Raw genomic sequence first — 12940 nt, 5'->3', positions numbered from 1 at the left:
GGGGGTAGCACTTAGTTTCAAATGAATGCTCAAAATACATTATTTGGGTAACAATTTACAATAATTAACACTTTAATACACTTTAATACATTAACTAACATTAATTAATGGAACCTTATTGTAAAATGTTAAAATTATTTGTTAAAGCATATACACTCACAAAAACACTTAAATTAAACATAAAAGCAAGCAGGTTCATGATTTGGCATGGCAGCCAATACAAATAATTAATAACCGTTTCCTTACCTAAATCCTGCTTTTGGACAAGGCTCAGTTGCAGAATCACATCACTTTGTACTTCTGAAATTAGGCTATTATCTTTTTCTATATAGTGTAGTAGTTAGCTATCTCTGTGTTGTACGTGGCCGCTTGTCAAGCATGAAAAACACACGTTTTATTTAAATTCTGAATATATTATCGCGTACAGCATGGAAAGAGCGCTCCCTTTAAATTGATTAAAAATGGTCACTCATTCATCACGATCTCACAAAGTTCCGTTTTAACCAATGAATGGGACCACACAATGAAACTTTTTTTTTTTTAATGAAGTTTAAGAGCATGATAGAACTCGTCACCGGACAAAAAGGGGTGAGTGCGTGGATTCCAACCTAAACACATCTGATTGGCCATTGCGTTGTAGAAATCAACAAACATGTCTGTAATTGGCTACTTTGCTCCCCTCTGCAAAAATGCTTTATAAAATAATTTCACGCTTTCCAAAACAGAAGGGCAGATACACTGGATTGTTTGACAAATGTATTTCGTTATGCTATTATTACGAAGAAAACAGATACTAGTCCAGGAGTTATGGGCAGCTTTTCCATCTAAAAGCAATCAGTTTGACTATTTTACACTATGAGTTAGACTATTATACACGCAAAACTAAAGTCTGGACGTCCCAAAGTCCGGACTAATAATATAATATATACTGTGCACAGTATACATACTATTCTGCAGTAATTAGAGCAGTATGGTGCCAAGCATAGCCTGCATATACAGTACATACACAAATACAATATCCTACATATGTCGACTAAACTGCAGCTGTATAGATGCTAATACCAGATAATGTCTCTAAATAATTAGTGTTAGTGTTATTTACACTACTGCTCAAAATATTGGAATCGGTAAGGTTTTTTTAAGAAATTAATAATTTTACAGCAAGGATGCATTACATTAATCAAAAGTGACATTAAGGTATTTTATAAGGTTACAAAAATATCTATTTTAAATAAACGGTGTTCTTTTTAACTTTCATCAAAGAATCCTGAAAAATATCACAGAAGAAAGAACGAAGAACATTAGAACGAACATAAAATGATTTCTGAAGTATCATCTTAGGAGTAATGGCTGCTAAAAATTCAGCTTTGCCATCCCTGGAATAAATTACATTTTAAAATATACTAAAAAAATCGAAAACAGTTTTTTAAATCTGCAATAATCTTTCGCAATATTACTGTTTTACTGTTACCCCAAACATTTGAACGGTTCTCCAAAACACATTTTTTTGTCTTTCTTACCCAAACACACAGGTTGACATGCAGTTTCTCATTATGACCTTCCTGTCTCCGCAAGACCTCTGCAGACTGGGAAGCACCAGTACGTACTGGCGGTCAATGGTTCGAGACCCTGTCCTGTGGAAGTACTTCCTGTTGCGTGATATGCCGCTCTGGCAGTCAGTTGACCATTCATCAGTGCCTCAGGTCAAGCTCACTGGCTCAGCTGTGCTGGATGACTCTGAGATGCAGCTGGATTATATGGCAGAGTAAGTACGTAACGCTGCGCCACATGACACTTCAGTATCAGAAATAATCAGCTCTTGGTGCTCTTAGTGAAATAATCAGCTCTTGGTGCGAAATTTTTATTTTATTATTATTTATATTACACTTTATTTAATGAAAAATAATACAAGTGCTTTATAACTAATATCTATGAAGGTTGTTAGCCTGTATTTATAAACCCTTAATATTTACTGTAATATTCTCATGGCACCCACAGGTATCTACGTGTTTGTCCAGCCTGTCGAAACCAATGGCAACACCAACCCAGAGTGTTTGAATCTGTGACGTCCTTCTTCCAGTCCCTTGTACCGGTTTCAGAGCCACAGTTTGCCATGTTCGGCCCGGGGCTTGAGCAGTTAGAGATTTCCCTCATGAATACGATCATGTGTTCCCCGCATGTGCTGCCTGTCGCAGGACTACCTCAGCGTCAGATTGATGGTGCAACTGTGCCATTACTTATAGTTAATTCTAGTCAGTTATTAGACTGAATACATGGATGTTGTGTTCTGTGGTTGCATTTTCTGCACTTGACCTTGATGGGATTTTTTTTTGTACTTTTTCAGGCATTGGATCTGGAATCAGTTTTAAGTACAAAGATCAGCACAGATTCAATATTGCAACTTTATATTCGACAAACAGGTGAGGGAGAGGATTTTATATTGTCATTTAGAAGTGTTATACATGTACTACTGTTTAAATGTTTGGGGTTGAATTTTTTTGTAGATTAATGTTTTTGAAAGCAGTGTCTTTTGGAAGCCCGTATCTGCCAAGGGATTGAAAATATAGAAGGTAATTGTGACTTTTTGTCTCACAATTATGAGGAAAAAAGTGAGAATTGCAAGACATAAATAATTTTTTATGTTTACATCTTGCAAATAATTTAATAATTAAAAAAATGTAAAAGCTAATTGCAACATTTTATCTCCCAATTCTGACTTTTTTTTTCTTATATCATGCAATTATGACTTTATATCTCAGATATAAATTTGTATATCTTTTATGAAGGTTTATACAGATTTGCTTTACACAACATTAGGAAGATCAGGCCTCTTCTTTCGGAACGTGCTACACAACTCCTTGTTCAAGCTCTTGTTTTATCCAGGCTGGACTATTGCAATGCTCTCTTGGCAGGTCTTCCAGCCAGTTCTATCAAACCAATTAATTCAGAACGCGGCAGCAAGATTAATCTTTAATGAGCCGAAAATAATGCACGTCACACCTCTGTTCATCAACTTGCACTGGCAATAGCTGCTCGCATTAAATTCAAGGCATTAATGTTTGCCTACAAAACCACAACTGGCTCTGCACCCCTTTACATAAATTCATTACATCAGAGTTATGTGTCCTCTAGAAGCTTGTGTTTTGCAAGTGAATGGCGTATTATTGTGCCATCTCAAAGAGGCACAAAATCACTTTCTCAGACTTTTACATTAACTGTTCCCTCCTGGTGGAATGACCTGCCCAACTCAATCCCAGCAGCTGAGTCCTAAGCCATCTACAAGAAACGCATCTGTTCCATCTTTATTTGGCCCTCTAACTCTAGTACTCTCTATTGTAATTATATTTTTATTTGTTTGTTTTCTTTTTTATTAAAAAAAAACATTTGACCCTTTAACACTTGTACTCTCTATTAATTCTCTAACTGCTTGTTTTCATAAAAAAAATAAGAGACTCTAACACTAGATTTCTCTATTCTTTTTATTCTGTCTACTTGTTTTCTTTTTATTTATTATAAAAAAAATGACCCTCTAATACTAGCATTCTCTATGCTTTTCTACTCTTTTGACTTGTTTTATTTTTGGTTAAAAAAGAGACCCTCTAAAACTAGCATTCCCTATTCTTTTTCTATTCTATCTTGTTTCTTTATTGTAGCCTATATATATATATATATATATACTGTATATAAACCTTGCTACGTGTTCTGCATTAGGCTAACCAAGACTTGTCATTTGCACTTACATATTGTTGCTCTTTTGTTAGTTTTGATTACTTGTATTGTCCTCATTTGTAAATTGCCTTGGATAAAAGTGTCTGCTAAATGACTAAGTGTAAATGTAAATTTATGGAATCCCACAAGATTTGATGTCATCTGTTACGGCGCTCATGACTGACTGCGCCGCTGTGTGATAGCGCGGGGCTTGTTGATCCCGCTCTCGCTGAATTTCTGACGCGCAAACATTCTAATATTGTATATAATTTTAGCGCATCAGGGCGCCGCTATCAATATGTGGCGTATTTAAATCCCTTTTGAATGAGCGCTCGCAGTCGCAGTTAACTTTCACTTTCGATTTCGCGATCGCGTGCACACTGTGTAAAGAGAGCACATCTTACGATAAAAGATATTTGTCAATGAGCTTAGGATCTGTTGAGGAGCAAATCCTCCAACATCTTGTCAGTTATCTCTCCTTGCTTTTGACCCATGATCAGTCAAATCTGACTTCTGCAGCTCGTGTTGGATGCAGAGTTGTTGTTGTTTTCCACGAAATTGGGCTGCTTTTAAACTGTTGCCATGGGTTGATTTTCCCCAGTGGGTTTGAAATATTGCATAAATTACATTTGGTTGAAATGCTTGTACTGAAACATTTTGCATTCTACCTGTAATAAAACTGTGCTAAATATTTTGGGCCACACTAGTAGGAAGCATTTGAGCTGTGTTTATGATAAATGTGCATAACAATGACTGTAAAATATGTATTTTATGGATGGAAATGACATTTTTATATTTGGGACATGGTAATTGCGCTACTTTGGGCTGTTTTTTTTTTTTACTGGCATGGGCTTGGGGTGCACAATTAAAATGATGTAGTAGTTGTGATCATTATTTTACCTAGTATAGGAAATTATGATCCGCACTCACGAGAACAATCTTCTTTTTTCTTTTCTTTTACTTTTACTTTTTTTATTATTATTTTACCTTCCATGATCATTCAGACACGATCAGGTGCAGTACTGACACTCTATCAAGTCTGCATCAAATCAAGCACTCCGTAATCAATAAAATGTTTGTCATGAGAAATGTTCCACAAAAGAGCTATGGTTTGCAGACAGTTATAAGAGTTGGTGTGACAAATACATCTTTTGAATATGCTGTGTGAACTCATTGCCGTTAGCTCTGAGAGCTTTATTTTCCCTCCTCAAGTTTTGTCAGTTGTTTTGTTTATTGGTCTAATTCTTGTTTCTTGGGTTGCATTGGTTAGTCACTCAATTAATTATCTTGTGCTTCGTTCCCCCTTCTGAATTATGTTGTATTGATAAGGAGTTATCACAAAGTAAGTCTGTGTAGTTGTGCTATCTTACAATCAATATATAGTAAATGTAAGTTAAAGTGTCGCCGATGTAACCGGCTAAAACTTGGAGTGGTGATGAAGTCTTAAAATGTATGGAAAGAGTATTATTAAATTTAACTCCATGATTCCTGTATATACCTTGTGTATATACAACAATGTGTATTATTATTATTATTATTAGACAATTTGGACAACCTCACATTTTACACGTAAGGAAATATTTACCTTGTTGTTTATTGTTTTATGTTATACAGTATGTTTATTATATTATATGTTAAATGTTTTTTTTCTTAGATGTCAGTGTTCACCTCCATCCAATATCACAGAGAAGATGGTACAAGCATGGAATCAGTCAGATTTTAATCCTGAGATCATTAACTGGAGTGAGCTTGATGTGCCAGTAAGCATTTCTTTCTTTAATAATGCTGCCAAAGTTAACATAATGAGGAGAAGTACGATTAAAGGCATTACACATTAATTTCATTTTATCTGTCCAATTTGAAAAGACATCAGAATAAAGTGAACAGTCAGAATAAGGGCAGTATGAAAGGTGTTAAGGTGTCGGACTATGGTTTATCAGTAAATGATAAAGAAACAACTTCTTAACAGCATATTTTTTTTCTAAATCAAATGCCTATGGAACCTTTAACAAAAGTAAAATCTTTTTTTTTTTTGTTCTGTTGTTTTTTTTGTATCAAAGCTTGACATGTTTAAAAATCTTTTAGAATATATATATTTTTTAAAATAAGTTTTAGTTGCACTTGTATCCATATCAAATAAATCAAATATCTTTAATTATTACTTGCTATTTTTTCTCTCTTTTTAAAGAATTGCAAGAAACTCCATGGCGAGTTTGTGGGTCCTGCTTGCGGGCATAATGGCCCGTACATCCCTGACGTATTGTTCTGGTCTGTCATTCTGTTCTTCACCACTTTCTTCCTGTCATCCTTCCTCAAACAGTTCAAGACCAAGCACTATTTCCCCACTAAGGTCAGTAGAGTCATGTGCAGATCATGTGCTGATAGTGTTATTTACTCTAACATTTAGTTTCTGTTCTCCAGGTCCGCTCTTCAATCAGTGACTTTGCAGTTTTTCTAACCATCATGATTATGGTCTTGGTTGATTACTTGGTGGGCGTCCCCTCTCCTAAACTACACGTCCCAGATACCTTTGAGGTACTATAAATGTCATTTTCTATTATTAATTTGTTTTTTTTTTATCTTAATTTGATGAGTTGTTAAACTAGATTGAACAAAAGATGTTTGGCTGGTTTTAGGGTTTTTGGACTTTTGACCTTTGTTTCCACTCTTCTAAATTTGGCCAATAGTTATTTTACAAAGAAAAGTTGGAATAGTATTTCTCAGAACACTTACTTGCATAGCTTTATATCTTCTAAAACAGTTGAAATGAGTGTATCATCATGTGAATGGAGGCAAAACTTTGTTGTAAATAATCCATAATAAACAGAAAACACGCTTAGCAGGGTTTAGTTGACTCTAAACCACTCCAGCGGTTTCTGTTTTCTGTTATCCTGCTGAGCTTTGACTGTTGATTTAACCTCTCTTGTCCAACTTAATTTTTTTACAAAGCCTAAGAACCAGGTGCTGCAGTTTTATTCAAGTATTGCCATTTATCAGTAATGCTCAAAAGTTTAATACTGTTCAAATGTTTGAAATTTAGGAAATTAATACTTTTATTCAGCTAGGACACATTAAATTGAATAAAAGTGACTGAAAAGAGATTTATAAAGTTACAAAAGCTATTTGAATTTCAAATAAATGCTCTTCATTTGAACTTGCTATTCATCAAAGGATCCTGAAAAAATGCACCAGTTTCCACAAAAAGCAGCAGAACTGTTTTCAACTTGATATTAATAAGAAATGTTTCTTGAGCAACAAAGCAATATATTTGAGTGATTTCTGAAAGATTGTTTGACACTAAATATTTCACAATAATTCTGTTTTTGTCGTATTTCTGATCAAATAAATGCAGCCTTGGTGAGACTTCTTTAAAAAAAAAAAAAAAAAACTAAAAATATCGCACCAACCCTAAACTTTTTTTGCAGTATTGTACAGCATGTGCTTCTTAGATGCTGTTTGTTTTGGCTTTGGTGACTCTAAAGCATTCATTCCTATTGTAAATTCTTATTGTAAAGGGATGCACCCACGACCAGTATGATTTTGTCTAAATAAGTTGAAATTAAAAACTAAAATCAGTCGTTTTAAATGCCACATGTGAATTTAGGCATCACAACAGTATAATGTTTGCAAAAGATTATGTTTAAGTGTTATTAAACTGTGTTTTTAAAGAATAGTTTTATTTGAACATTAGATAATGGCAAAGGTGGTCTAAATGTAAAAATAGGAGAAATTACAATACAGATACCAATAAATAAAGCATTCTCTAATTTAGACTGATAACTGATATGACACAAAAATTGTGCATCCCTAATAAATCACATTTTATGTTTATTATAAAGGGAAGAACATTAATGTAAAGTGTTTTTCTTCTGTCCAATAGCCCACCTCTAAGAGCCGGGGCTGGCTGATCTCTCCTCTGGGCGATAACCCCACATGGACGCTGTTTGCAGCAGCCATTCCTGCCCTCCTGTGCACCATCCTCATCTTCATGGATCAGCAGATCACTGCTGTCATCATCAACCGTAAAGAACACAAGCTCAAGGTCAGTTCAGCGTCTGATCCTGTCTGTCAGAGCACTGCAGTGGTCCTGGTGCTCATGAATCTGTTCTTGAATCTGTGCAGAAAGGCTGTGGGTATCATCTTGACCTTCTGGTGGTGGCTGTGATGCTCGGTGTGTGTTCTGTGATGGGCTTGCCCTGGTTTGTCGCTGCCACCGTCCTCTCCATCTCTCATGTCAACAGTTTGAAGGTGGAGTCGGAGTGCTCGGCCCCGGGAGAGCAGCCCAAGTTTTTGGGTATTCGTGAGCAGAGGGTTACTGGGTTCATGATCTTTGTGCTTATGGGTCTGTCTGTCTTCATGACATCTATTCTAAAGGTATGCCTCTGTTTATAGTGCAGAAAAAATTGCAATAAATTTAAATGTTATTTTGCTAATATTTCAAGATGAACACTAACTGAACTGAAGCAACTTTGGTTTACTTGATTATCCATACATGTTTTTTTTTCTCTCAGAAAAAATCATGTTAAAAAGTATCAAATTTAAAGTCGTCTGAAATGCCATTCACAGTGATCACAGTGATTTACTTTTCAAGCTATCAGAATTTCTTCTTTTTGCCAATGTAAATATTTATAAATGTATATAAATTGCATATTTTAGTTAGGGCCTCTGAAAATGTTTTTTCCTCCAAATTCTACCAAATCATGCTATGTGAGCTGTAGAAGCCTGATGCATCAAAAATTATAACTAATACAAAATAAAACATTTGCCATTTTTATTTTATATATTTTGTCTAAAGGTTCAGTAAACTCTTCCATTGCTAAATTAATTATAAAGACTATTATTTCCATATGTCTGGAAATTATTTTTTTCTAATTTCTCTATAGTTTATCCCAATGCCCGTGTTGTATGGAGTGTTCCTCTACATGGGTGTTTCCTCACTCAAAGGCATACAGGTTAGCACACTTTCATATTCACAGTACTTTATTTAATTACAGGATTGATGCACGTCTTATTTATGCATGCAGCTGAAACAAAGGCTATGATGGATGTGTGGTCATGTTGTTTGTGTATTGGTTGCACTGCAGTTCTTTGACCGTATTAAGCTGTTTGGGATGCCTGCAAAGCACCAGCCTGACTTGATCTACCTGCGATATGTGCCGCTGTGGAAGGTTCACATATTCACAATAGTTCAGCTCACCTGCCTGGTGCTGCTGTGGGTCATCAAAGCGTCTGCTGCCGCGGTGGTATTCCCTATGATGGTATGTTTAAAATTCATAGTTCCCCTTTACACCTGGTATTAAGAAGTGTTTTGTGTATTTGATATTTTTTAGCCGAATTGCATTTACACCTTAATTCTAATGTGTCTCCAGTGTGATTAGATCACGCTTACCTGCACAAAATATAAATCACCATTTCAGATGTTGCATTAACTGAAACACTGACCGATATTCAAACCATTTCTTGCTTTTTTTTTCTTTACATAACCTCATTATTGCATATTATTTGTGCAGCTTTCTTAATTAAAAAAAAAATTAAGCAAATTTATTATGCACTTGCTACATAAGTAAATTTATCACAGCGAGAGAATTTAGCACAGAAATTTGATTCTGTCTCTGCATGCTCGTAGATTACATTTAGAAAATATATATATATATTTTTTTTTATTAATTCTTCATTCAGATTGTACTGCTCATCAGCCATTAGTACGTTTTTTACTCAGGTCTTGTATTTGCCTTCTGTAGGTTCTTGCTCTGGTATTTGTGAGGAAGCTTCTGGATTTCTGCTTTTTGAAGAGGGAGCTTAGCTGGTTGGATGACTTAATGCCAGAAAGCAAGAAGAAAAAGGAAGACGACAAAAAGAAAAAGGCAAAAGAGGTACTTGTTCAGGATGTGGATCTTGCACACTGAAATTTTAAAGATAGCTGTCCTGTACCTCTTCATAGGCATTTAACATTTATCTTCTCTTGATAAAAAAAGAGACCTCTTGATGTGTGTAACCAGGAAGCACAGCGCATGATGGAGGCTGAAAGTGGAATGGAGGTCCCCTATGATAATGGTGACCACCTGGAAATTCCTGTGAAGAGCCTTAAAATCAGGTTGGTGAAAGTTACGCTTAGATTTCACAGGATGTCTTACATACTGCAGCTAAGGCATTTCTTTGCTGTGGGTTTCTTTTAAACACCCTGCGTTGGCCTCATTCAAGGGCTCATTCAGTAAGTTTTGGCCTGTTTCTTTTGAAACAGATCTGACAGCGTAGTCTCCGACACCTCATACGAGGAAGACACGGGCAGAGTGGTTGGTCTTTTGTCTACTTGCAGGCCTGCTTGAGTTCTGGTTACCACATACTTTCTCTTTACAGCTATTAATCATCACTTACGTTTAATTAACGCAGAGTATTTTACACATCATGGTGTGAGTGCGTTGTTAAGAGTCTAAATCTTCCTCTAACAGCTCTGCATTGGTTAACAGCGGTGGGAAGCTACTGATGCACCTCATTCCACTCATCGTTTCCCAATGCAGAACAGCTTCAGATGATGATTGCTGCTCATGATTTACATTGTATGTTTGGTAATCGACATTTCATGTGTAAACCAAAGCTCAGTAATATCTAAACAAATTAACCAGGGCCATCACATTGACAGACAGCTGTTTCATTGACCAGTACACTTGTTAGGCTTCAAGAGCATTTTACTCATGTCAGAGTGCTAAGTCTCATTACATTAACATCAGATGCATTAATATTACAGCAGTGGCTCATTTAGTATTCAAATGACAGTTGAAGACAAGTTATTTCAATTTTTTATATCGAGTAATCCACATTATTAATTTTTATTGGTCAGTTGTGCAATTATGTGGTATTAGGTATTTTATATAATTACACAACACGATTAATCCTTATTTATTGTATCTTATCTCAGATATGTGCTCAAACCAGTTGTTGTTTTGACCATGATGATTATACAAAATTTAGACCTACATTACTGTTAAAAAGTTTTGGGTCAGAAAGAAGAATGTTCAGGGTTTCCACGGTCCTTACAAAGTCTTAAATTTAGTTGGATCAAATTTAAGGCCATAAAAGGTCTTAAATGGTACAAGACAGTCTTAATTATGCTTTCAAGAGGTCTTAAATTTGGGGACGGAAAGATAATAATTGCGATATGGGTTAATGTGATGATTAAACTTCAAAAGGCTATGATTTCATTAAATGATTTCATTATATGAGCGCTGCATGTTTCAAAGTCCGGTGCTGCACTGCTTTGTGTTCTGCCGTTACCGTGGAAACGGCTACATTTCTGCCACTGAAAAGCGCCACATGCTGGCAGAGAATTAATTGACATTTTCAAAAAGTCAGTCTGCTGTTTTTGTGCAGACCAATTGGAAAATCGACCCATATTTTTACACTGCATTATTTTCTTGTTGATCCACCAGTTCATATTTACAACTCTGCATGTTTACTTTATAAAAATCTATGTAATTAAGGCAGTAAAATATTTTATTTAATGTTTAATTATACTGTATAATGCTATTTAATTAGTATAATTGATTGATAATAATTGTTTAAATTCAAATAATAAATGATACTTTTGACTTAAAAATGGTTTAAAGGCTGAAATGTGAATTTTGTCATTTTATAAAACTTTCATGCTTTTTACAGTCATTTTACAGTTTAATATGTTACCATTGCCTTACCCTGCTCATTGTCTTAAATTTAGTTGGATCAAATTTAAGGCCATAAAAGGTCTTCAAAAAGTTTCAAAAAGTCAGTCTGCTGTTTTTGTGCAGACCAATGGGAAAATCGACCCATATTTTTACACTGCATTATTTTCTTGTTGATCCACCAGTTCATATTTACAACTCTGCATGTTTACTTTATAAAAATCTATGTAATTAAGGCAGTAAAATATTTTATTTAATGTTTAATTATACTGTATAATGCTATTTAATTAGTATAATTGATTGATAATAATTGTTTAAATTCAAATAATAAATGATACTTTTGACTTAAAAATGGTTTAAAGGCTGAAATGTGAATTTTGTCATTTTATAAAACTTTCATGCTTTTTACAGTCATTTTACAGTTTAATATGTTACCATTGCCCTACCCTGCTCATATGGTATTACTTTTATTTGTGCAGGTCTTGAAAAAGGTCTAAAAAAGCAGATTCAGCTTTGCCATCATAGAAATAAATTGCATTTTAGAAAATACTAAATAGAAAAGTTATTTTAAATTGCAATAATATTTCACAATAGTACTACTGTTTACATTATTATTGTATTTTTGATCAAATAAATACAGCCTTAATGAGCAAGAGACTTCTCTCAAAAACGTTCAACAAAATCTTACCAACCTCAAATTTTTAAACCACTCCTTTAGTTATAGGTTGCACTGTGAATATAATTTTGCTTTGAGAGTTCAAGGATTGATTTTGTTGTTCTTGTTTGGGAAGTTTGGTCCAATTGGTCTCAGATCTGCTTAGTGTTCATTTCATAGTTACTTTATCTTATCTAGAGGGGTCTTATAGAAGAAAAACAATTCCATAAGGTTGATGTTTAGCTTTCAGCAAGGGAGCAAGTAGACCTTTGCTTTGATTGCTAACATGACATATTGCTCAAGAACATCATCACAACAACATTAAATGCTCACCTCTGATATAACACACAGGGTCTGCGCTGGGAAGGGTTGTCCTAGGCTCTTCTGATGTGATTTCCTTGCTTTATTAATCAAATGGCTATCAAGCACAGTGCTGGTGAACAGGAAGTGAAATGAGTGTGTTAAAGTGTGGGCGACCAGCTGTAAGTGCTCTGATGTGTCTTTTCTGCAGCACTGACCCCTCTGTGGTTAACATATCTGATGAGATGGCCAAAACTGCTGTGTGGAGAGCTGTTGCCATGAGCTCTGACAGTGCCAAAGTATTGAAACCTAGTGCCAGGTATAGCCATTGTTCCTCTAACCTCGTACCTGTTTTTCCTCTCACTGCTTCAACGCACAGCCTGTTTTCCTGCATAGATGTAAAGCTGTACAGCAGAACGGTAGATTTTAACCAGCCTGTTTGTCCAAGTTTTCATTTTAATGTATATTGTTAAATTTGATTCAGTGCAACTACTTATGCAAGACTGTGTTTATGAATAGTTTATTTATTGCAAATGATGCCCAATTAACTATTTGTATTAAGTGCTTCATGTCAGAATAAATTTTTTTATATATATATATATATATATATATATATATATAT

The 12940-nt window shown here is 34.9% G+C and overlaps 1 protein-coding gene across 1 annotated transcript in view; it reads left to right on the top strand.

Annotated features, from left to right (window-relative positions):
• The window catches only part of LOC107592624 (sodium bicarbonate cotransporter 3-like), a 43413-nt gene that overhangs the window by 28334 nt on the left and 2139 nt on the right, over positions 1–12940 (top strand). Inside the window, exons 10-23 of the mRNA XM_016282166.1 lie at positions 1576–1765; positions 1999–2227; positions 2345–2420; positions 5250–5277; positions 5363–5468; positions 5897–6058; positions 6130–6243; positions 7589–7750; positions 7831–8082; positions 8592–8660; positions 8793–8966; positions 9450–9581; positions 9708–9802; positions 12530–12637. Of these exons, the coding sequence (XP_016137652.1) occupies positions 1576–1765; positions 1999–2227; positions 2345–2420; positions 5250–5277; positions 5363–5468; positions 5897–6058; positions 6130–6243; positions 7589–7750; positions 7831–8082; positions 8592–8660; positions 8793–8966; positions 9450–9581; positions 9708–9802; positions 12530–12637 (1897 nt within the window). The remainder of the gene's footprint in view (positions 1–1575; positions 1766–1998; positions 2228–2344; positions 2421–5249; positions 5278–5362; positions 5469–5896; positions 6059–6129; positions 6244–7588; positions 7751–7830; positions 8083–8591; positions 8661–8792; positions 8967–9449; positions 9582–9707; positions 9803–12529; positions 12638–12940) is intronic.

Source organism: Sinocyclocheilus grahami, unplaced genomic scaffold (assembly GCF_001515645.1).
Source record: "Sinocyclocheilus grahami isolate Dianchi unplaced genomic scaffold, SAMN03320097.WGS_v1.1 scaffold9.1, whole genome shotgun sequence".
Classification (NCBI taxonomy): Eukaryota; Metazoa; Chordata; class Actinopteri; order Cypriniformes; family Cyprinidae; genus Sinocyclocheilus; species Sinocyclocheilus grahami.
Note: the sequence above shows the minus strand (reverse complement) of the source record. Positions and strands in the feature narration are given on the sequence as shown.